The 25,689-nt window shown below is 50.4% G+C and overlaps 1 protein-coding gene across 1 annotated transcript; it reads right to left on the reverse strand.

The window, feature by feature from the left end:
* Positions 1–219: 219 nt before the first annotated feature.
* Positions 220–25,346, reverse strand: LOC111846166 (semaphorin-3D). The gene is made up of 18 exons (XM_072709890.1): positions 24,885–25,346; positions 19,828–19,978; positions 17,317–17,477; positions 15,140–15,202; positions 14,934–15,053; positions 14,051–14,144; positions 13,091–13,216; positions 11,784–11,935; positions 10,722–10,836; positions 10,565–10,634; positions 10,336–10,480; positions 9,463–9,685; positions 8,978–9,066; positions 8,205–8,246; positions 7,056–7,213; positions 6,054–6,118; positions 5,396–5,535; positions 220–1,022 (listed from the first exon to the last, which is right to left on the reverse strand). The coding sequence occupies exons 2-18, from the start codon at positions 19,964–19,966 to the stop codon at positions 627–629; spliced, it is 2,298 nt and encodes a 765-aa protein (XP_072565991.1). The 5' UTR covers positions 19,967–19,978; positions 24,885–25,346; the 3' UTR covers positions 220–626.
* Between the last annotated feature and the right edge of the window lie 343 nt (positions 25,347–25,689).

Genomic DNA, 25,689 nt, shown 5'->3' on the forward strand with positions numbered 1-25,689 from the left:
AGGTACTCAGGTATGAGCACACCCCCCCCCCCCACACACACACACCCACACACATCCCCCACACACCCACACACACACCCACACACACACACACGTCGGGTAAACATATCTTTATGGGGACTGCTCATTCATTTGTATGGGAAAAATTCTAACGCTAACTATGACAACCCTAACCCCCACCCTGTCCTAACCATAACCATAAGTAACCAAGCAAAATACAAGAGTTTTTGCATTTTTACTTTTTTCATTGCAGTAACAGATTTTTATTAAATTGAGTTTTCCCTTATGGGGACCAGGACATTGTAAAAGGCATTTTAATTTATATGTACAATACGAAAACATACCTTATTGGAAATTTTAAAAAATTATAATTAAAGTTAAACAATCGTTATTCAGTCAACTAGCTAAAAAAAACAGCATAAATAATGCTCAATAGAAAAAACAACAGGCATTTTGTACAAAAAAAAATCAACCTAAACAGCCATAACCTGATCAGCAGGCCCTTCATAGCCAAAGTGAATGTGCAGAGCTGTACAGCATGGTGGGGCGGGGGGGGGCATCCTGCCAAACACCTGCTGACTCAGCCCTCACACACCCTACTAGGGACAACGTCGGAGCAGGCAGCATTAGGACCCATGGGGAACCCAACGGGGATGGGACTCTGCCCCCTGCCTCCGGTTCCGGCTCTTCTTCTTCTCCTGCAGGTGCTTCCACTTGCCAGCAGAGGGCACTCTATGCCACGGTTTCCGGTCCCGGAGCCACACCTGCTCGCAGTAGCGCTCCACGGCAGGTAGCGGGCTCCCAGCCAGATGCAGGTAGTCCTTGTATCGTGGGGGTGGCTCCGCAGGAGGGTCTCCGGAGCCCAGCCGGGTCCCGTCGAGTATCCGCAGTGCCATCCGCAGGACTGTGCGGACGAAGTGCTGCTCCTGGGCCACGCAGTGGTACACCCCTGCGTCTCGCCGTCGGAGGTCCCGGATGATCAGGCCCAGGTCCGTCTGCACCACCCTGTCGTCCGGCTGCACCTGCCGGGGTGATCACAAGCACAGACATCTGCCGTCAATAGGGGGGCAACATACCAGAAAGGAGGGAACAGGAAGCTTGTGACGATCAGACCAGAGAGGAAGAAAGTCAGTAGCATGCGGTAGCAAACCGGCCAGCCCCTCTGGTTCTCGTTTCCTAGAATCCCAGGGAGGTATCATTACAGTCAATTAGGCTAAACAAGCGCAGGCTAATTTGTCCAATTCTCCCGCACATTATGACCAGATGACTGTGGTGGTGGTGGGGGGTTGGGGCACCGTAACAGCATCAGCATGTCCCCTTCGGTCACAGAGCCCGAACCGACAAATCCATTCAAGGTGTGTGAAGCACGTTGATGACCGGAACGGAGGGAGAGCCAATCAGGGCCCCTGAGGGGCAGGTCAAAGGTCACCCCCACTGATGCGCCTATGCGCTGGGGACACGCCCCACCCAATGGCTTTTCCAACAACAGAGGGGCGTTCATGTCACGCAGTTGTCAGGGGCTAAGAAAACACATATGTGGGGGGGCAGCTTTCAAAGAGGAGGGTCAGAGGTTGACTGTGCTCCGCTTCCTGCTCATCTTCTCGGGGGGGGGGGGTCGAAAGCAGGAGCTCCTGCTCAAGCACAGTGTGGACGGAAAGGGTCACACGCCAGGGGGTCCAATTTAAGGCGTATGCTTTTCTGGCCGTTCTGCTTGGGGTTATCGTTGTGTTAGACTCAGGCTGCCTCCATCCCAACTGCCAGTTTAGAGCTAAGCTCCTGCTGGTCAGTCGAACCCAGGTTCCAATCCAAGGGTCAGGACTGTGGTTTCACCGTTGGGTCCATCAGCAAGACCCCTAAACCACAATTGGTCCTGGGATTTTCTGACCCTGCTTCCTCAGGGAAAAAAAACAAAAACATTGCTTTGGATAGCAAGGTTCAAGAGGTTTATTTGTCACGTACACATGTACACATACAACATGAAATGAAATGTGACTCTGGTCACTCCTAGCAGCTGTGAATATGAGAATAAGAACATGGGAAAAGAGAGTAAAATATAAAATATATGAAATATATTCAGCTGTATATAATCTATACATAAATCTGCTAAATAAATGATATATTCTGGTCTATCACTGTTGTTCATTTCTAAACACATATAGACCTAGACAGGTACAGATGTAGGACCCATGGGAAAAGCAGAGGTAATGAGAATAGCAGGTGCCGTCCAGCTGGGGGCGCCGTACAGCTACATGAAGCCACGGTTCAGATGCGAGGCCTGGCCAGTTAGATGGACCTGCATCTCCTCTGCCGTGACACACCTCGGCCGTTTAATCACTCCAGCTTAGCAAGCCTGACACACGTGGCTGTAAATCACACCCCAAAAAGACAGGGGGCACCGGAGCACTCACAGGGGCAGGGGGGTCAGGCCCAGGCCCTGGAAGCGGCCCTGGCGTAAATCTCCGAACCACACCGGATCCCAGCGCTGCCATAAACGCCGCGGCTGTAACGTATCGAGTGCCAATGGGATCCAATTCAGTTCCAATTACCCATGATATATTTCCCAGGAACGTCTTGGGCATTTCAGCTGTGTCTGGGCACGGACTTGTGTTTGCGGCTGATCCAGAATCAGCTCTCCTGATGGAGCCACAGGCCGCCCTGCCAGGGCACGGACTTGCAATTCTGCTGCTGATCAAGGATCAGCTCTCCAGATGGAGCCATAGGCTGCCCTGCCTGGGTGCAGAGTTGTGATTCTGCTGCTGATCCAGGATCAGCTCTCCTGACAAAACCACAAGCCACCCTGCCAGGGCATGGACTCGCGATTCTGCAGCTGATCCAGGATCATCTCTCCTGACGGAGCCCTGGGCCGCCCTGCCAGGGCATGGACTGGCATTTTTGCTGCTGATCCAGGATCATCTCTCCTGTTGGAGCCACGAGCCACCATGCCAGAGCATGTGATGAAACGTGCCATCATCATCCTAACGGGCATCCGGAGGCCATCTGTCAGCAGGTAGAGGGCAGCCATCCAGACATGGTGAAAGGAACCTGGGGGCTGCCTTTGGACCAGGGTGCAAACCACACTCCCTGTTGGTTGAGGAGGGGATAGCAGGTCAGGGCCATCTCATGAGGAGGCTCCTTCCGCCTGCCCATCCTGCCCCGATATTCCCCCCACCCCTTTTTTCCATTCATCTCCACTCACACACGCCATACAGAAGCAGTGCTGGAAGCTTATGGGTTTGCAATCAGCAGTAACATACTGGCCATGTTCCAAACTGCATCATCATGATGCCATTCATCACACCCGGAAAGGCCTGGAAAGCTGTGACAGGAAACCATGATGGAAAGGGACGTGCAAATCCACCCACACACACACACACACACACACACACACAAGCACACACCCACACATACACAAAGTTGCTTTTCCTGAAAAACACACAAATGGAAGTGCAGGCACTTTGCCAATCTCTGGCCATCCAGCCAATCAGTAAATCGGAGACATCTCTCCTCTGCTCCAGCAGGTGACATTAATTACCTCTCCAATCGATAAGCAGGATAAGCTCAGGATCACAGATCCCAGGGTGTAGAGCGAACCAGTGGGCAATTAATCATAGTGAAGAGCTTGGTCAGCACTAGAAACCCTCATTAAGCAGCAGGGAAGTCTGGAGAGCTGGCAGAAACACACCAAGGCCTGACCTAATGCCCCAGACGGCCCAAGCAGACTGAGGGCCGGCCAAAGGCCCCAAGACGGCCCAAGCAGACTGAGGGCCGGCCAAAGGCCCCAAGACGGCCCAAGCAGACTGAGGGCCGGCCTAAGGCCCCAAGACGGCCCAAGCAGACTGAGGGCCGGCCTAAGACCCCAAGACGGCCCAAGCAGACTGAGGGCCGGCCTAAGGCCCCAAGACGGCCCAAGCAGACTGAGGGCCGGCCTAAGGCCCCAAGACGGTCCAAGCAGGCCTGACACCCCTAGAAATGTGACCAGGCCAGGCCTGATTCCCCCATGTGGTCCAAAAATGCCACGGCCCAGCCTGACGCCCCCCTTCACCCCCCCCAAAACAGGCCTGGCCTAACACCCCCAGAAACACGCTGAGGCCAGGCCCAATGCCCCTAGACAAATCCGACCCTCCATTCACATATTTAATAAAAGCAGCACTTCTCCATGAGACAAAAACACTGTGTTCCTGGGACTTAATAAGAAAAAAGCTGAAATCGCCAGGATCTTCATTAGTAACGTCTGCTCTAATGCTGGAATTTTTATAGTTTCATTTTGAAAGTTGTGTTTTTAGCGCAGTATTTCCCTTCATTTTTATGCTTCCCACAGGTCATTAGTTGAGTAAAAAAGGGCCGTTTTCCAGAAAAACCAGATCCCTTCATAATAAAAGCTCCTTTCACACGATTTCCAGGTTCTTCTAATCCTCAGGCTGAAACGTGTCCCCACCCCGTGGCTTCAGCCCCCCACCTGCACCTCTCTCCAGCCATGTTTCTGTGAAGTGCTATCACCCCCAGACATAGACCTTTAAAAGTGCTCCCCCCACGTACCACCCCAGTAAAGTGCATTAGTGAACTGGGCCAGTGCGTATGGATAGATCAGGTTACCCTTCCCCCTGCCCGAGGGCCAATCACTGGCCCATTTTAGCATTTCTGTACTTAGGACCATTTCAGTCGTAAAACAAAAAGGGAAATGTATGTTATTTCAAGCCTGGCTGTATTTGAGCCGTGTTTGGACTGTCTGGGGGCATCAGTATGCCTGCCCAAGAATGACCACTCCATCCCCAAGACAGTGGCTACGGGAGAAGGTCAACCTTTCTGAGGAGAAGGCCAGCCTTTCTGAGGAGAAGGCCAACCTTTCTGAGGAGAAACCCGACCTTTCGGATGAGAAAGCCAGTCTATCTGAGGAGAAGGCCAGCCTTTCTGAGGAGAAGGCCAACCTTTCTGAGGAGAAACCCGACCTTTCGGATGAGAAAGCCAGTCTATCTGAGGAGAAGGACAGCCTTTCTGAGGAGAAGGCCAGCCTTTCTGAGGAGAAGGCCAGCCTTTCTGAGAGTTTGAAACAACTAGCTGACACAGGACAAGTACGACAGACCAAGACTCATCTCCTATTAAACACGTCACATTAAAGACATGCTAGAGCTGTCTTTGCTCCAACATTCATGCAACGTGTGCAGTAGTCTGGTGGTGAACAAAAGGTCAAAACCTTGTGTCCTGATGCCACATCGCACATGTTTAGGTTGTGAAGAGCCAAAGATCTATTCTCAAGTGTGGAGAGGAGCAGGACAGTCCAATGCTGAGTATTTTAACAGATAATCAACAGCAAACATCTACTGGACGACGTCGGAGATGCTCCAGCACAGCTCTTCAGCTGGAGGTGCCACAGAATACTTCACGATCCAGCCCTTACCTCCTCCCGCTCGTCAGAGGTGGATCTCTGGAGATACCAGCGTATCTGGGCCTGCGGGGACTTCGGCACACACTCCAGGAACGTGGAGTTGGACTCGACCCCATAAAGTAGCCTCTCCTCGGTTTCAGCATAGCTCGTGGCTACAGGGGAGACAACAGACAAGTGTTATGCTGCTAATTAGCTGTCATTAGCATGCTAGACTGCTTCACTGTCACACCCTCATTTATTTAGCTGTCATTAGCATGCTAGACTGCTTCACTGCCACACCCTCATTTATTTAGCTGTCATTAGCATGCTAGACTGCTTCACTGCCACACCCTCATTTATTTAGCTGTCATTAGCATGCTACACTGCTTCACTGCCACACCCTCATTTATTTAGCTGTCATTAGCATGCTAGACTGCTTCACTGCCACACCCTCATTTATTTAGCTGTCATTAGCATGCTAGACTGCTTCACTGCCACACCCTCATTTATTTAGCTGTCATTAGCATGCTACACTGCTTCACTGCCACACCCTCATTTATTTAGCTGTCATTAGCATGCTACACTGCTTCACTGCCACGCCCTCATTTATTTAGCTGTCATTAGCATGCTACACTGCTTCACTGCCACACCCTCATTTATTTCTTTTGTAAATGCCATAAAAACAACTTACTGTCCTCGACATCCCAGCACTGACTGGAGGGATCGCCGTGTTTAATATCCTGTCTTCTCGTTCTCCTATAAACACAAAATCCTTTGATCAAACTGCTGTTCTCAAGCCTTTGAAGTCAACCTGAAGAGGCCCCTCTCTCATTTCTAGCAAAATGTGGCTAAAGGCACCAGGTCGAGGAGTGGAGATCTCACAGCTTCCTCTAGGGGGAGCCCTCGTGTCACCTGGAGGGAGGCCTCCCCAACGGGCCTGACACTAATTTAAACTGCTGCTCAACCTCTGATAACCTGACGGGAACGTGAAAATTGCATAAATAAGCCAGAAGAGCAGATGTGTGCAGACATACGGACACAAACAGGCTGAGACGCCAGCTGAGGAGCCCATCAGCACTACCTTCTGCTTCCTCACGGGACACCAGCCTGCGATATCACCCCTCACTGCTCTGCTGCGTTGATATTCAGAGGATCCCATACAGTCATGTGACCCCACCCCCACCCGGGGGACGCATGGAAAGCTGGCTTCTCCAGAAATAACTGCATCATGTCGTTTGCTACTGAAACCCAGAATGCACTGCAGCAATGACAGCAGGCATTAATCATTTAGCGCCAGATATGGATCATAATCAATTCTCAGAACCTAACAGTGTTGTGACAGTGGAGGAGGAAAAAAGGCAAACTACAAAGTTACAACTGAAGTTCTGAGCACAGCTAAAAACCAAGAGTCCTTGAAACGGGAGTCAGAGGGCCGACCGACATCAGAAGCTTGAATTAAACATGTCTGTGCCCCTGCAGGACAGCAAATCTAAGGTGTACAATAGAGCAGCTGAGGCAGCGCTAAAGTACTGCCCACATGCTAAACATCTGACATTTCTGAAAAGATGGCAGGTCTATTTGTCATATTAATGACAGAGACTGAGCCAGGAGGTGAGAGGCGTGGGGGCGGGGGTCCCGGTAACCTCTGGGAGGGTTCCTGGAAGCGAGACAGCGCTCTAACAAGCAAGGCTACCTCTTTGATGCCGGGATGTATGTGGAGCAGGCGTGGCCGTCCCAGGCACAGTACGGGTCCCGGGCGAGGCAGCATTCAGCACACGCCCGTCCGTAGACGGGACAGCGGTGCAGGGACACTTGGACAAGGCCATCTCGGGAGCTGATGTACAGTTGCTGCTGCAGGACGCGAAAGCGGTTGGCCATTAAAGTCAATAAGGGAAAGCTACAGAATGGGGCTAACTCGCATTAGGGTTAGCATTAGCAAGTTCATGTAAAACACACAGCATATTTAACATTACGCTATGATGCTATCAAGCATTAGGGTTACGTAGATGTAAAACACACAGAGCATATTAAACATTAGCAGGGTTAGCATTGGCATGTACACGTAAACACACTCAGCATATTAAATGTTACAGTATGATGCTAAGCAGCTTTAGGGTCAGCATGTAAACACACTCAGCAGCAGTGACTGGACAGACACCGTTTTGTAATGTGACCTGTTCGTGTGCATTGTTCCTGGTTTTGACTGTACGGATTTTACAGCCTTTGTATGTGGAAATTTAATTGGGGGTGGGGGGGTGGTTGCAAGGGATCAAAGGGAGTGTTACCAGCATGCAGCTGGGGGGAGTAACAGACTCAAGTTCACAATTTTATTGCCCTCCTGACCTGACACTGAACTTGCCAGATAGCTGTGGTTGGGGGTTGGGGGGGGGGGGGGGGTGTTGAACGAGCCCCCTCAAATATCAAACACCCCCATAGGGGCATACTGACTCCATGGCTGGTATGGGCGGGGGGGGGGGGTCATACTGACTCCATGGCTGGTACGGGTGGTTGGGGGGGCATACTGACTCCATGGCTGGTACGGGGGGGGGCGCACAATGACTCCATGACTGGTATGGGGGGGGGGGGCACACTGACTCCATGGCTGGTACGGGGGGTGGGGGGGGCACACTGACTCCATGGCTGGTACGGGGGTTTCTCCTTATGCAGGCAGATTCCTCACAGGGTCATGTGAACGGGGTCATTCCCAACCTTCCCAGATGTTACGGGGTGGGAGGAGGAGGGCGGGGGGTTGGACACTTTTAGGGCCTCTGCACAGGTATTTTAAATGAGGAGGTAATTATTCTGCACATTGGGACAAAGAAACATGCTTGATTATTCATACCTGCTTTGAGGAGATTTCCATGTTCAGGATCGGTGTGGGGGCCTGGAATGGCAGAAAACACCACATTTTACCAAATGCTTTCATTTGGCCGTGCTGAACTGGTCTCATCTGCGTCAACTACTGTAAGGACCCCAACCAAAGCCTAACCTACGTCCGGAGGCATATTTACTGGGTCAGTGGGGAGTACTGACAGGAGACTCGCTCTCTGATTCATGGGGATTCTGTCCTGCCATTATTTTGCACATATGTGAGGAATATGAGTTGAGAGGTGGTTTTGCGATCACTGATTTCCCAACCTACATGAAATCCAGATGACAAAACAAGTAAGGAGAGAAGCTCCGTGACGTAAGGCCAGAGCTACAGGCAGAAACATCCGGAAGGCCTCTGCATCCAGAGCTGCTCCTAAAATCCCCCCGAGCACTGCTTCCAGAACATTCAGCAGGCCTGCTCCGCATTCACGCACGGTCAGTTCACTCAGCTAAGACAAGGTTAAAGCGCAGCATGTGTATCTCATTTATAAGCGGAGGGTCTCGAAGTTTGTCTGAAAAATAGATTTGGAGGAAACGCGCAATTGCCTTGATTCTATCTGCTCTCAGGGTCACAGAGCAGCTCCCTGTTTACGCGTCTGTCAGAGGCGTGATGGATTTACTCATGCAGGCCTCGTCTCGCTCGTCTCTCCCCGATCGGCACCCTGGCGTCCCGTATTCTACTTATTCATCCAGTGCACTCTGTTGTCCTTTTTCCTTTCTGGTTCGAGCGGCTCTGGGCTGTACCGGGAACACCTGCAGCTCCTCCAGAACCAGCTCCTCTGTGGCCCAGTTGTCCTGAGTAAGTGGTACCACCTTCAGAACCGTCCCCATGTCTGAAAGACAAAAACAGAAACACTGTCAGACTCCAATCACCATGTATCAGCAACAAGGGCTAACGTACTGTTAGAGGTTAGCTAAAACATATTTCAAATATTTAAGGAGGCTGTTGCAATTGATATTGCCATAAATAACTTGTGAAAACACTGAAATGCATTAAACATTTCATAATAGATTACAATGAGACACTGCTATTCAAACACGAAACACATTATTTTAGAGGTACTACTGCCCTCTACAGGTAAGAAGAGAAACAACAGCATATTATCTGCCTTCCAACACACAACATACAGCTTGGAGGACCTGGAGGAAAACCACACACCACAGGGAGAACATGCAACCCCCAAAGCCAGGTGGTGTGAGGGGCTTGTGACAGATATATCTGTGCCCACCTGTCCCCAGAAACATGACGGCATACTGTCCATCTGCAGCCAAGACCCGGTCCACGGCGATCTGTGTCAGCCTGTAGTCCACGTTGACACGTGTGAACACCGGCTCCCGGGACACGGGGTACACAGCTCGGTACATCCTGGGGTGGTGTTTGATGAAGCTAATCACTTCGTCTGGGAAGTCTTTTGTGCTCTTTATCCGGGGGTCGTACGTCTTACTCGGACACTGAATTAAAAACGGAAACAAAGGGGTTTTCTTTGGATATAGTTTCCCCTGCCAGTGATGGTGACCAGAACGGAGTCAGCGCGGTGAGCATACCTGGCCCACCACTTACTCTCTGCATCGTCCCCTAAAACAGCTAAATGCTGCCACCTAGTGTTTGAAACAGAACTGCAGCAAAAAGGACAAGCACATGAGTGAAAAGCACTTATTTGACCACTACTGGAAACCCCCCGGACTCAACCTTAATCAACAGCATTTTAGGGGAATAACCAATCACCATTCTCCCTCATCTGTCAATTAACTGTATTAGCCTATAGGAAACAGGTTCATGTAATCTCCCACCCCTATCTGCAATAGCTGCTGCGTCCGCAGTGTGGAGAGAAAACGGGGTGCATCCATGATGCCAAACCGCAAACAATTTTAAGTAACATATATACTGTAGCACTCGATAATAAGTGTGGATGAGTGGCATGGTAGTGTATGTGTAAAGAAATCGAAACTGGACATTGCATGTGCTTCCCGGACAACCCGCGGAACTTTCAAGGGGAGCGAGAATAAGCGATTTCACTACAGAGCTCACAAGTTGGACACTAGTGGAATGAATTGAATGCAAGGAGGATATTGCTGTAAATCACTACCCAGCAGTAGCTCACCGTCCCGGGCCGCGGGTAGGGAATTCGGCCCTCGTATTCCACCCAGTGGTGCTCAGGTCCCTCTTTGTGGGCGTAGGGTCCGTTGAACACTGATCGGATCTCGGCCATGTTGTAGACGCACACCGCCGAACCCTTGAAGACAGAGCTGAACAGAAACTCCGATTCAGGCCTACTCAGGACTCAGCATGGAGGACGCTTAAGCTGTCAGGACATCTGCGGAAGCAGCTACCTGGTGGTGGTGAAGACACCATAGACGATGGGGTTGCGTCTGTCTCGAGTGGGGAGGAGGAAGATGTCCTCTGCAAACAGAAGGAACATGGAGACTGAGGCCCGTGTTCCCGGCCCAGCGGGAGTCAAAGAGCGGCCATGCGGCCCGGAAGACTCACGGAGCCGGTCGAAGCGCGTGTCCACCCCGCTGGGCCCGGGGATGGAGCACACCAGCCGGGCTTTGAGGAACGTTGTCCATTTGTTGGTCAGGCTCCTCAAACCACCCACATCGTTCTGGGAAACAGCAAAGAAATCGTCTGCTGTGAGAAGAAAATACTGTACATAAAGAAATGTGCAGGGACGCCTCCCACAAGGAAAAGACTGGGAACTGGCAGCTACATCTTCCTGTTGTACTGATTTTGAGGGTGTGTGTGTGTTTATATAGTTTTACAGTTATTGTTTATTTGTATTCTTCCAAAGGTCTTAATGACAATGACAGCTAGTGCTGACTGGGGCTTTTTTTGTTGATTGGGGCGGCGGGGGGTGGGAAATGGATACACAATATCTGTGTACAGCAGATGGGGGGGTGGGGGGGTCTGAAGGGGGCAGTTTGGCAAGGGCACCATACAAGATACAATACACATCATTGGTAATCTAGGTTGTTAACTAACTAGGTCTAGATTATCTGGAAGTTTCAGAGGAGACTGGCAAACTTTAGACAAACCAAAGATGCAACATATAAACATCTTGTTCTTTGAGGGCTATTCAGTGCAGTGCAGTGAAATATGCAGTATGCATATTTAATATTTTAAAATGTGCAGAAATGAGAGGTATATATAACAGGTGTGAAGGCAGAAGGCACAGTGTTCCTGTCGCACAGACGGCTGCTGCACAGGCTGAATATCCATCATCATCTCTCATCTTTCTCAGACGCGATTTGTGAAAAAGGAACTTTGTGATGTGCACAGAAATAACCAGATAACTGCAGTAACTGTGCGGCTGTCCTCTCTCATGCAGGCTCGTCCCGCATCTTCCAGGGGCCAGTGCTAGTGGCGTGTGGCTCAGTGGGTTAGGACACTATGCCTGTGATCAGAAGTTTGCCGGTTCCAATTATCTTAAACATGTATGTTGCATTGGATAAAAGCAACTTCCAGTGCACTGCGAGACACCCCCGAGCAGGGCAGCTTGTCCCCTTCCTCTACCAGGGACCCCCCCCCCCCCCCGCCAGTGCCCCCTCTCACCTGGCACACTCTGGCCACCTGGGAATGCACGTCTTTATCTCGAGATCCCCCGTCTCGTCCGTCTCTGGAAGCCTCGTGGAAGAAGAAGTAGATCTTGTCATCGTCTGCGTTGTGGGTGTCTGGGATGGGGTGGGCAGCGATGAAGCGGGCCTCTGAAAGCACAGAGGGCAGCGTTCTGAGCTGGATCTCCTGCCCGTGTGCGGGTAATCCCCGGGGGGTGTGCGGGTAAGCCCCGGGGGGTGTGGCACTGCAGGGGACACCCTCCGTCATGCCTGAAGGATGCGGTAAAACCACACGACTGCTGCACAGAAGGATTAAAGGGCAGGGGAGGCGCACGATGACAGTACCCTGGAGATGAGGGTAAGGGTGAGGGTGAGGGGGGGGGGGGGGGGGCGTACTCATAGACGCTTAATGGCTGTAAGCAGATGTCGGTGCCACACCGGTCATGCATGTGACATTCACACTAAGGCGGAAACACACTCAGCACTGTGAAAGGCGGCTTTGGGTACCGGGCCAGACCGCATGGATGGGCCCTGAGAGGAGCATGTGACGCAGCCACACCACTGGGTGGCACTGTTCCCAAGGTAATCCGAGTCATCTTGGGAACGAGGGGGGGTTTGTGTTAAGATACAGTATGTGTCCACAGTGGAGGCGTAACAGAACAACAGACGCCCATGCAGACAGACAGGCAGACAGACACCGCATTAAACTCCCAAATGGAAGTCTTCCTCTTCAACTGTCACACACCTCAGTGACAAGGCTGTGGGCCTACAGGACTGACTGCCCTCATTAATGTTAAGCCTAAACAGAGCCGACCCTCCCTCCCCCCCAACCCACCCCATCTCTTTGTGTGCAAGGACCTGCTGGATCGACTCCAGTCTCCTGAAATGAGTCAAGGGTGTAACGATGATGACGAAGATGGCGACAGAGGCTGGACAGCAGGAGAAGGCAGGTAATGACTCAAACTGTGAAAACAAGCAGCGGGACCCGGCCGTCAGACAGGAGCCCTGACCCTAACCCTAAGCTTAACCCTAACCCTAAGCTTAACCCTAACCCTATGCCTAAGCCTAAGACTAACCCACACATAGGCTGCCTCTTCAAGTTCTAGCTCAGTGGCTTAGGATCAGAAGGTCGCTGGTTCGAATCCCAGGACGACGTCACCATTGGGCCTCTGAGCAAAGCCCTTAACCCCCAAAAACTCCAAGGACTGTCTGATCCTGCTTTGGATAGGAGTGCCTGCTAAATAAATAAGTGTGATGTCGATGTGTTCGGTTTAGGGCAGGACAGCGGCGCAGGGAGCTCGGTACCGTTCAGCCAGTAGTCCTTGGACACGTCGGTTCGGATGTAGTGCCGGTCGTGGAGTCCGAGGGAGCGGGTGAAAGCTGTATCCCTTCCCAGGAAGTCTGACGTCGTTCCGGCATAAAGGTACTGGTCTGGGCACCATGGTGAGAGGGGGAAGCAGACCGTGAGGCGACACCAACATAACCAGCCCAAGACGGCAGCTAGTCGGAGGCTGTCACCCTCCCGCTGGGCGTTCCCACCCCAGAGTTCACAGACTCGATCTGCTGCCTTTCCCCAATTTCAATATGTAACTGAAGGTCAAAATTAATATTTCACAGGCTTCCAAATCATACTTTAATAGACGTTTTTAGCGTCAGGCCCCTAGCCCGTCCCGGGCACGGTGATATCAAAGCGTCAGGCCCCTAGCCCGTCCCGGGCACGGTGATATCAAAGCGTCAGGCCCCTAGCCCGTCCCGGGCACGGTGATATCAAAGTGCCAGGCCCCTAGCCCGTCCCGGGCACGGTGATAGCAAAGCGTCAGGCCCCTAGCCCGTCCCGGGCACGGTGATATCAAAGCGTCAGGTCCCTAGCCCGTCCCAGGCACGGTGATATCAAAGTGCCAGGCCCCTAGCCCGTCCCGGGCACGGTGATAGCAAAGCGTCAGGCCCCTAGCCCGTCCCGGGCACGGTGATAGCAAAGCGTCAGGCCCCTAGCCCGTCCCGGGCACGGTGATAGCAAAGCGTCAGGCCCCTAGCCCGTCCCGGGCACGGTGATAGCAAAGTGTCAGGCCCCTAGCCCGTCCCGGGCACGGTGATAGCAAAGCGTCAGGCCCCTAGCCCGTCCCGGGCACGGTGATAGCAAAGCGTCAGGCCCCTAGCCCGTCCCGGGCACGGTGATAGCAAAGCGTCAGGCCCCTAGCCCGTCCCGGGCACGGTGATAGCAAAGCGTCAGGCCCCTAGCCCGTCCCGGGCACGGTGATAGCAGACCTGTAAGGACGGAGGTGAAGGGCTGCCAGGGGTCAAACGGGCACTTTAGCCGGCCGGACTCGGCAGAGCTGACGTGCAGGTAGAATGCATCCTCCTGCAGGGCAAGGACAAGCATCGACAGTGCAGGGAAGCATCGACAGTGCAGGGAAGCATCGACAGTGCTACTGTACACTCTCACTCACATACAAGCCATATGTACAGGCTACAGTATTTACTGATAACTGAGTGCAATACACGCAATGTATTGATATCTTTGTGGGGACCATCCATTTAAAGGGAAAAATCCTAATCCAAACAATGACAACCTTAACCCCTACCCAGCCCTAACCTTAACCATAAGTAACCAAACAAAATACAAGACTTTTGGCTATATAATTTTTTTTGATTGTTGTGTCACGTATGTACATGTATGTATGAAAAAGCCTTTATAATAATATGACACAGCCAAGGCGTAAAAAACACAAACAAGTCGTTTGTACCCAGAAACAGCTGCTGAAAAAGGACATAAAGTTACAGGATCTGTTCTTTCGCATAAACACTGTGAGTGTGATTCTCTATGCCCTCAAAATGAATAACAAGCTTCATTAACTGACCAGTTACTGCTCATTTACTAAAGCTGCGATTGACATACTCATTTATCCCATTTAGTTTGCGTTTCGCAGCAGAGGCAGCACAGGAGAATGCGACGCTGTAGGAGAATGCGACGCTGTAGGAGAATGCGACGCTGTAGGAGAATGCGACGCTGTAGGAGAATGCGACACTCTAGGAGAATGCGACGCTGTAGGAGAATGCGACGCTCTAGGAGAATGCTAGCATGCTGATGGAGAGGGGCGCTCGCCATAATCAGGAAGGGCCCTGACGTCTAAGGGCAGACCTGCCATACCTGCTCGCGACCTCCGATCTCCAAGAAGGTGCAGAGCGGCTGGAAGGCCCCCGTGCCGCAGGTGTACACGTGCGTCGCGTTGTAGGTGTGAAGCACACGGATGAAGTTGGCACATTCCAACTGCAGGAGGAAGACAGGTAATTAAAAATGGTCCCAGCAGCACCAGCTCCGGGGGCCACGTGGCGCTGCCAATTTGTGTGACTCACCTGGGCATTCCTGCCGGCGATTTTGCACAGCTCCACCCTCTCACGCGAGGCAGGCCAGCTGACCTGCAGGGGGGGCGAGACCATGGGGGAGGGTGGGATTCTGACAGCGGGGAGACTGGCAAGTGGGAGGCACGACTCTGCGATGTGAAGCGAGTTACATGGGATGAGAAATCAGGGGAACGAAAGCTGAGTACGAGTCCACGTGCCCACCTCCTGAAACCAGCGGAAAGATGGAGTAACAGGCGACCTGTTATGCCAGGAATCCGAGGCGCCTAATCACCGGCCTAAAGACTCTGGGCTGTAATGGGTGCGGTCATTTCGCGCGTGGCATGTCTAACCCAGGCTCCAGATGAGCACACGCAAGCAGGGGCCCTCATTTCTGTGGCGGCCCCTGTTGGCCAGAAACAGTCACTACACTAAATGTGTTCCTTGTTAAGGTGATGCTGAAGCAGCGTGTTATGCTAACCAGCTAGCTACCTATGGTCTTCTGACTCTACTCACTAGCTAAAATTAATGTTACGCAGCCATGGAGATTCACAGAAGCTGACCAGTTTCTGTACCACAAACACGGAAACCTCATTTTATGCAGGAGACTAGAGGCAGTGCAAACAGTGAGATGAGTGCAGTGTGGGAGCAACCCTGAATGGCGTCATGGACCCTGCTGGGTCGTTTTTGCCTTAAAAAAACATTTCAGTTGACTTTTGACCCTTTTTTCAAAGGACACTGTGGGTTACTTTAGATCAGCAGGAAGGCAATAACGTTACGCTAACCTAACCTAACCTAACCTAAACCTAACACTCTGAGAGTATGACATTGGAGCAGATTAACCCCATAACCTTGCCAAAGTGGTAATACCCAAACATCTAGGAAACTCACTCACACACTCTTAAAACGGTTTTTCCATTTCAGGGAGGGTCAAACAACGGGAGCCCAGCTGGATTCGGAGCAGTGGTGTTTTAAGCACTCAGCCGGCCCATTAGAGCAACACGTGCGAAGGTTCATATCCAACGATCTTTAATAAAGATCAGGTGACCAACTGCACGCTGGAGAAAGCTGAGTGGTTACTATGAGTCATGATGTTTTCTCCCCTCAGTTCCGTGCCCGGCAGCATTTGGGAGTTTGAGGGAGCTGTTTTGTTACGGATACTGGCTTGAAGCAGGGGCTTTAGGCATGAGCAGGAATTTTTCAGGTAGAACAAGAGACAGACATTAGAGAACAGGACAAAACCCCAACAAGATGGACAAACAAAAACAACCCTGGGTTTATTCCCACGCTCTTATGTAGATTAATCCTCACCATGAGGTGGCATTTCAGCATTTCTTCAGGGAGGTGAGTGTGGCAAGAGCCAGGGCATGACAGACAGGTCATATAGGCAAATGATGGTGGTCCCCGGACAAACACCCCGTTCTTGTTTCACTCTTCTGAACATCCTTACACTCTCACCGACTCTAAGCTTATTTTCTGATCCCACACCTTGCAGTCTCTCCATTATTTAAACATCACCATGTTTGTTTATTATTTAGACATCTTTATTTCTAACTTCTATTATTTTAAATTCTATAATTTTATTGTCTTTTGTACTTTTATCTTGATGTTTATTCTACACCTCATACCACCACCTGTACCAAAACAAATTCCTCTTACTTTTGCACTTGGCTAATAAAAGGATTCTGATTCTGGTTCTGGTCTTTAAGATCATGTTTCGCAGTAACCAACAGGAAGACAGAGAGTGAGCTTTCGTGTGACACAGTCCGTTTGTGCCCAAGCCATAAGCTTGCATCTATGAAGTGTCTCCATCTGCAGTGAAGAAACTCCTTCCCAGTCCGAATGGAAGTTGAAACCGAGACTGAAATCAAATAAATGACATCGAGTCTCCCAGAAGTCTGCAGCTGCACAAACTGTGTGGCAGGAGGGGACACTTTCTGAATTTTCAGGTCACCACAATTGCCAGAGAGTGACTGAGACTGGCTGCTCGCCCAGCCTCCATGAGCCAGGAGACCCGAGATGGGTCCCTGAGCCCAGCCGTCTCCCTCATGTCACCACCCGTGATGGTACAGGAGAAACGTGACACACCAATGGATGTTTCAGTTTCTCCAAAGTAATGTGTCACATGCACTACTGTGCAGTGGCATTAAAATGGCGGAAGCCTCCAGGCCATCAGCGAGCGCCCAGTGTACCTTCCTGATGTTCCTGTTCAGGTTCTCCAGCTCCAGCATGAAGATGTGGTCCCTGGCTCCCAGGAGAAGCCGGCCCCTCTCCTCATCCAGCAGCAAGCTTTGGGAGCCCATCCCCTCAGCGGAGCCCTGGAAGGCGACCCCACTGCCGGACTGCAACAGCTCTGGTGGACAGATAGGGGGCAGTATGTGGACACTTTCCCATCTGCTTAGCATCACAAAGCACAGGTGCTTAGCACAGCTCAAACCCATGCGGAGAACTGGTCAGGCACCCCAGGCGGCCAAAGACACCAGCCAGCCCTGGGTGACGTCACTCCCCCACTCAGGAACGCCCCCACCCTGACAGGAACGCCCCCACCCTGACGGGAACGGCACCACCCTGACGGGAACGCCCCCACCATGACGGGAACGCACCCTGACGGGAACGCCCCCACCCTGACGGGAACGGCACCACCCTGACGGGAACGGCACCACCCTGACGGGAACGCCCCCACCCTGACGGGAACTGCACCACCCTGACGGGAACGCCCCCACCCTGACGGGAACGGCACCACCCTGACGGGAACGGCACCACAGAAACGCACCCACCCTAATAGGAACAGTGCCGCCATGACAGGAACACCCCAACAGGCACGCCCCCACCCTGACAGGAACGGCCCCACCCTGACGGGAACGCTGCAACCATGATGGGAACATAAAGTAATATTTATGAAAAATTACCCAGTTATTTTCATATCTATGATGTACTGTACATACATCAAGGTCTACCTGTGACTGGTTATGTAACTGTCATCTAAGAGAAATGAAAGCGGGGGGGTGGCTTTAACACTGTGAGAACTGACATAGGAGAAAAACAAACTCTTTTCTGAGAGATGTGCGTCTCTGAAATTTGGGCCAATATTTTAGCTCTTTACCTGACAGAATAGTTTTATTGTAAAGGGTGCCGTTAAATTATCTAGACAGCTCCTCAATTCTAAATGTAAACAGAGACGCATAAACTTCCTCACGGCTGCAACATTCAATGTTTTATGAGGCCAGTATTCAAATTCCTGAAGAATGAAATCACAGCTCACTGCTGATGTGCAGATGGCTTCTTTACTAGACCCCGACCTCATCATCATCATCATCATCACCATCATCGTCATGCCAGGTGAGCTGCATTTCTACAGTTTAATAATCACCACAGTATTTACAGGGCCACAGCATCCACCATAAATCACTCCACCGTACTCTGTGACATCACTCCACCGTACTCTGTGACATCACTTTGCTAACCACAGGATTTGAACTGCTGACCTTCTGATCACTAGCACAGATTTCGACCAGGCTGATTCACACGTCCCCCATAGGCAAACTGAAAATTAAAACTTGAACAACATGGATTTGTGAACATAAAATAAAGAACCAAATTGTCAGGGTTAACATATAGCTTAGCTATGAAAACAAATGCTATATCCAGTTCTCTTATCCAAACTTGTCAGCTTTCTATAAGACCCCACAAATGGCCCTTTCTGCTCCCCAAGTGGATGCAGGATGCCTTTTCCCAGCTTCATGCAGATCTCCGCATGGCCTGGGCACTGGAGGGATCCTGGGCTCCGCTCCCTCTCTGAAGCAGCGTGTTCTGCTAACCAGCTAGCGATGGGCATTGGAGACGGGGGCCCCAAAGTAACCTTTGAGTGGGTCAAACAGCAAACTGGCACCACTCAGAGTGGCAAATGCAGCTTCATGTTGTCACCTGAGATCTCACTTTCCACGTTACTTTGAGCCAACTGCTGTTTATCTTCATGCGTCACGTGACCCAGGGGTAACAGCAGCGAGCACTTGCAGCCACTTCAGGAAGATAAGGGGGCCGATAAGGTCATGTGACGCCAGTCCCGTCTGATGGTAGCATACCGGGTGGAGCACTCAGGCAGGACTAAAGACAAATTAATCATTGCTGCCCGTGGAGACGTTTGGCTGTTTGGACACGATTATAGATAAACATGCCTAAAGACTCAGGGGAAACAAGGACCACCTTGTTTCTGATAATCTAGTGCTCTCATTTTCTGGTTTTGATGCATAGCTTAGTTGTGATTGTGTTGTGGTGCAGACAGACCCGGGTTCAAGCCTTGGCTCAGCCAAATAGATTATTTTGTGGTGCGGCTCAGAGGCTTAGGCCAGTGTGTCTGTGCCTGAGACCCAATGGAGGATGAGTGACGTTACCATCGGGCCCCTTAGCGAGACCCTTCATCCCCAATCGCTCCAGGGACTGACGCTGCTCTCTCACAGATGCATGTTGACGCTGCTCTCTCACAGATGCATGTTGACCCTGCTCTCTCACAGAAGCATGTTGACCCTGCTCTCTCACAGATGCATGTTGACCCTGCTCTCTCACAGATGCATGTTGACCCTGCTCTCTCACAGCGTGGATGCAGCACATCTAACCAGCGTCACCGCTGCTCAGTAAGACCCATCTGCCCTTTCTTCTGGAGACAGCATGAGCCAGCAGATGCCCCCAAGGACACAGGGCCTCACCTTTGTAGCTGAGCTTGATCCGTGGCACGCCGTCCTTCCCGCTCGCCATGGCAGGCAGGAGCACCAGCACCAGCGTGGCCAGGAGCCCCAAAAGCTGCTGCTTGCCGCCTCTCCGTCGCAGTTCCTGCTCCACAGCCATGGCCAGGCGACCCTGCACAGGAAGAATGGCAGGCTTGGGGTTACCCCGGGGCAGCTGTACCCTCAGAGCGCAGGGACAGCGCCACCAACAGGTGAGGAGGCCTGGCACTAAATACTCAGCGGCATGTAATGGTGTCTCCATGAAGGTTAGGTCACCCTGATCCGCACACGACGCCATCAGCTGTTCCCTTTGTCTCCTCCATGGAAGCGCCCGTTTCTAATTCTGCTCCCACAAATGAAGGTCATGCAGACAGAAATAGCTCTCATTCCTGTGCAGGCACCCAGACAGCCCTGTGTGAAGAGGACTAGGTCCAGAACGTGAGTGAAAACAGCTGCTGAACCCGTCTGTGTCAACTGGGAAAGACTTAGGGGGCATTGGGTCAGTCCACAGCAAACTGTCCACTCCTCCACTCATTCCACACTGAATCCTGGATGTAAAATTAAACACACGATTTAAAACAAGTTCTTCAGCACTTGTACAAAACACAAAGCCGCAGCTTAACTAAGATGACAAGCCTTAAAGCGGCATGCAGATGAGCACCTCTACAGATCAGCTCGGATTGGTGTAGCATCAGCATTAGGATGTACCCCGACATGGTGGTGTAGCATCAGCATTGGGATGTACCCTGACAGGGCAGTGTAGCATCAGCACTGGGATGTACCTCAAAATGGCGGTGTAGCATCAGCATTGGGATGTACCCCGACAGAGCGGTGTAGCATCAGCATTGGGATGTACCTCAAAATGGCGGTGTAGCATCAGCATTGGGATGTACCCCGACAGGGCGGTGTAGCATCAGCATTGGGATGTACCCCGACAGGGCGGTGTAGCATCAGCATTGGGATGTACCCCGACAGGGCGGTGTAGCATCAGCATTGGGATGTACCCCGACAGGGCGGTGTAGCATCAGCATTGGGATGTACCCCGACATGGCGGTGTAGCATCAGCATTGGGATGTACCCCGACATGGCGGTGTAGCATCAGCACTGGGATGTACCCCGACAGGGCGGTGTAGCATCAGCATTGGGATGTACCCCGACATGGCGGTGTAGCATCAGCATTGGGATGTACCCCGACATGGCGGTGTAGCATCAGAATTGGGATGTACCCCGGCAGGGCGGTGTAGCATCAGCATTGGGATGTACCCCGACAGGGCGGTGTAGCATCAGCATTGGGATGTACCCCGACAGGGCGGTGTAGCATCAGCATTGGGATGTACCCCGACATGGCGGTGTAGCATCAGCACTGGGATGTACCCCGACAGGGCGTTGTAGCATCAGCATTGGGATGTACCCCAACATGGCCGTGGAGTGCGTACCGCCCCCGTTTCCTGTTTACACCCACAGCTGATGGAGTTACATCAGGGACACGCTGTGGAACAAGCTGTAGGAGAAACAGCCAATTTCCGTGCCAGAGCAGCTCCCTGCGCTTACAGGCCCCCAAAGACAGGTAGATGGTGCAGGTCGGTCCCAGAGCCGTTACCCCACACTTCACGGCTGAAGCTATTCAGGGAGTTCCATGTCACCGGTGTATTTAGGGAGCCCCAGTGTGCATCGACTTAACCTCCAAAGCAGAATGTCCAGCAGAAAATGGACAGGGACGCCACAGAAGCAGCGAGGACCAGCAGCAAAGCATGGCAACAGCCCCTGTGCGCAGTGCATTATGGGTAGGAAACGCATGGCTTTCTGATAGCTACAAGCAGCTAGTGCTTTGAGATAAAAGCCCCTTTGTGTATATCAGCAATAGTCAATCCGCCACAGTGCTTAATTTGGCCTTGATAAGGACCTGAGGTGAATGTGAACAGACATTTCAAATGTACCTATGCCTATCAGTCTACATACAGCAGCATATAAAACCTGCTGCTCTTAGAGAACATCAAACAAGTATTTATCTAACCAATGGGGGTGAAATAAGACTTGGGGGCATTTGAGAAACGCTTATATTTAAGTGCCACGTTTCTGCTATCACTGCTGGAACCAGGAGTTTTTAAAAGCTGACCTGGGTACAGATTGTATATGAACCCCATCACAGCCGCTAATGTTAATGTGACCTTGTGAGTGAGTAACAGTCGCTCCACACAAGGATGCCAAACGTAACTCGAGCTCTCTGAATCATCTTAAATGCCTCATGGTATCTGACCACTAGTACTAAAGGAACTCCTCAACGCAAAAGTCACACTCTTAACATTTTCGGCATAGCGTTACAGTACAATATGTTTTGGAACAAAGAACGTCAGAAACTGTAGAAGTGGAAGGACAGAAGGGAAAACTGTAAAGCGCCAGCTTATATAGATAGATAATTTTGAAATCGTGTAGTATATTTCAGATTTACACACTAATTTAGACATTAATAATCACAAATAAACAAATAAACAACAGTAAATAGTAACAGTGCAAAGAAGATCAGAGGAAGTGCTTTATGGAATTACAGCTCAGAAATAAACAGTATGGCACAGTGGGCTGTACAGTAATTAACAGCATTGCATGGTGGGCTATATAGTAATTAACAGTATTGTACAGTGGGCTATACAGTAATTAACAGTATTGTACAGTGGGCTATACAGTAATTAACAGTATTGCATGGTGGGCTATACAGTAATTAACAGTATTGCACAGTGGGATGTACAGTAATGAAAAGTACTGCATGGTGGGGTATACAGTAGTTAACAGAATTGCATGGTGGGCTATGCAGTAATTAACAATATTGCATAGTGGGCTATACAGTTATTAACAGTAGGCCTACTGCACGGTGATCGAATGAATGTGCCTAAGTGGTTCAGGTCCATTCAGACAGCTGCCCCCCCCCACCCCCCACTTGCTATACAGTCAATCAAAGAATGAAGACTTATGAAGACATAAAGTACTGCTATACGTGCCGTGTATAAATCGTAGCATAGGGTGGCACGGACTGAGGTTCTGAGGTTATCGCACCAGCTGTTCTTGACAGCTGCCAAATGTCTTGGATTTCTCGCATGCACTCATGAGCAAATAGTGTGCGGCGCCGTTTTTACAGATTACACGCGGCGTGTAAATGCTTCTGCTATCTGCGGCTGCTCCGTTCGAGCGTGGACCTGGAGGAGCACCGTGTAATCGTCTGTCATCTTCACACAGATGAGTTCGTCTGTGCTTAGAAAAGTCAAAGGGTCAACTGGCTCAAAATCCGAATTTTTACTTTCAGTACTTTTCCTTTATTTTACTCGATGCGTTAATGGTTAGGATCCGTTTCAGCTCATGCGCTGTTTTGTGCCCCAAGGCAGGATGGAGCCATAGGACGGGGAGGATTTAAGCAAAACCAAATGACTACGGCCGACGCAAATATGACTAGTGGTTCCATTAACTGAACAGAACTTGGGTGTTAGTAGTTCTAAAAGAAATTCTAAACGGTAAGAAACCACAGTAAAAAAAAGCAGCGTGAAGCCAGCACAACAGCATCAGTATGAGACGCCCTCTAAGCCACATGCACACGAGAGAGTGAAGAACAACAAAGGGCTGCAAACCAACACCACCCCATGCGCCTCGGGAGGCTAGACAAGCCAGAGACAGCCCAGCAGTGGCACCTGGGTGTCAGGACCCCCGGGGTGAAATCCTCATTAAAGTCCACATTCTAGCGGTCAGACTCAAGAGAAAAACATAGAAAAAAGTGTTTTAATACGCGCGTTTTGCATGGTGACGGATAGTGTTTTAGTTATGGACATTTTTGGAAAAGGGAGCTGCATGGACGTTATTAGAGTCATTAAATCGGTATGTTTTATGTGTACAGACAGCGGTTTTCCGCATTTTTAAGGACACGACAGGCAGGCTTTCCCTACCCCAACACGCACGTTTGGCTTCTGAAACCTAAGGGCCGACATCAGCTAATCTTCTGCACTAAGCTAAGATTCGGAAGAACAAAAAGCATCTCAGAAGATCACCTTATTTCAGCGGCTTATAAGTCTTGGAAAGTGTGTGTGTGTGTGTGTGTGTGTGTGTGTGGGGGGGGGGGGTGGTAAATGTGCAAAAAGTTAATTGGGAGCTTTGATTTATATGGAGAAAAGTCATAAAACTTAAAGGTGTTAAACAGCTCCTTAAATAAATCTAGTTAAAGTATCATTATCCAGACCATTAACCCCAAACAAACATTTTTATCGACAAACTTGTAACTTTCACACCAGCTTCATTAAAAAAAACATAGCAGGGAGAATTTTCTAACGTTTTAACAAGATAGAGAGTAACCTCTGGGTGGGGGGTCCTGTCATTGGGGCTGATGGTAGACTTAACCTTTCTTGAAAAGAGGAATAAGCGTTTCAGTGATACACATGCGCCAGTGAATTAGCTGCACTCTCAGTCAGAGAAACGGTCCAGTGGCTTTTCCAGATACTGACATGTATGAAAGAGGCTTATATTGGAGCATTGCAGACTCAAAAGATGAAGTCAAACAGGGGTTAACTATTTAATGACGTGAATGACGACTTTCTTAGATTACATTTGGATTAAATAAACATAATTAAAATCTATAGGAAACTCAGGTACATAATAATAATAATAATAAATCAGCCGCTGGTATATGTGCCTTTTGAAAACAGATAGCACCGGATTTTTACTGTTTTTACTATTTTAATAGGATACTTGTATTAATCCACAAATGCGCTTCTCCCTAAAACACCCAGTTAAACTTCTCGGGTTAGATAACCGCTAAAATATACACATGTCTGCAAACATAAGCTATTAATCAAACGCTTCATTATAAACATTCACGTCAGACTCTGAGAAAACGCTCCAGTATTGAGTATTTTAACCATTTACCGACACTCCGGAGCGCCGCATATTATACGCTATATTTATTCCCGGCTGTGTCACCGTAAAAATTAACCACCTGCATTCCGGTTATTAACTAAACCAGAGTGAATACATGAAGGAGATAAACACATTTAAATGCAACCTACCACTTATAAACGATGAAACTTGAAGCTGAGAAGCGCTGGAGACCTTCACCTTGAAAGACAGCCTCACTCCGCAGTAACTTTAAAGATGTTCCCGACACCACAGCAGCGAGTTTAAAGGGGCTCCGGACACCCTCGCAGTAACTTTAAAGATGTTCCCGACACCGCAGCAGCGAGATTAGACGGACCCGTTGATATCCCAACTTTCCCCACGTACTGTACTGTAAGTGCGCCTCGGACAGCTGGTCCACCAGTCCCTGGCAGCCTGCAGGGAGGGGTCACTCTGGGGGAGCCAGCGTGTCTACCTGCCCTAAGTTTAAAACGAGCGCACTATACAGGAACGTAGCCAGACCGTGTATAACGGGGTGGTCAGACTAGACCCAATGATTTTACATTTTACTGGGGTGGCAGTCGGGTAATATTTCGCCAACGGGGGGTGGCGGTGATCCCTCCGCAGGCCTACATATGATCATAAGCATTATCCATTAATCATCTCGCGAAGACACGCCACGGCCGTGTTGTTACCGGGCAGGGGTGCCGCTTGTTATACAAATTAAATGTTACTATAAAGCAGTAATGAGGAAAATAAGATATACATTCTCCACCTGAATTCCGCTGCCGGTAAATTAAATCCGAAAGACAAAACATGGAAAAAGTTACAAATATAATTATAACAATTAGCCCAACTACATGTATTTGGACTGCAGGAGAACAAACACACAAAGGAGAACATGCACCTCCCCCCACAAAGCAGGGGAGGGATTCAAACCCATAACCACAGAGGCAAGATACGACCCAATGAGCCATG

This window comes from Paramormyrops kingsleyae, chromosome 3 (assembly GCF_048594095.1).
Source record: "Paramormyrops kingsleyae isolate MSU_618 chromosome 3, PKINGS_0.4, whole genome shotgun sequence".
NCBI classification, from domain to species: Eukaryota; Metazoa; Chordata; class Actinopteri; order Osteoglossiformes; family Mormyridae; genus Paramormyrops; species Paramormyrops kingsleyae.

Excerpts from the sequence above, each read along its gene's own strand:
- LOC111846166 (XM_072709890.1), bottom strand. The coding sequence starts at position 19,966 with ATGGCTGTGGAGCAGGAACTGCGACGGAGAGGCGGCAAGCAGCAGCTT. Across the intron at positions 13,217-14,050 it reads CTTCACCTCCGTCCTTACAG|ACCAGTACCTTTATGCCGGA; the intron begins GTCTGCTATCAC and ends CATGGTGCCCAG. Across the intron at positions 10,837-11,783 it reads AGGTGGCCAGAGTGTGCCAG|AACGATGTGGGTGGTTTGAG; the intron begins GTGAGAGGGGGC and ends GCTGTTTCCCAG.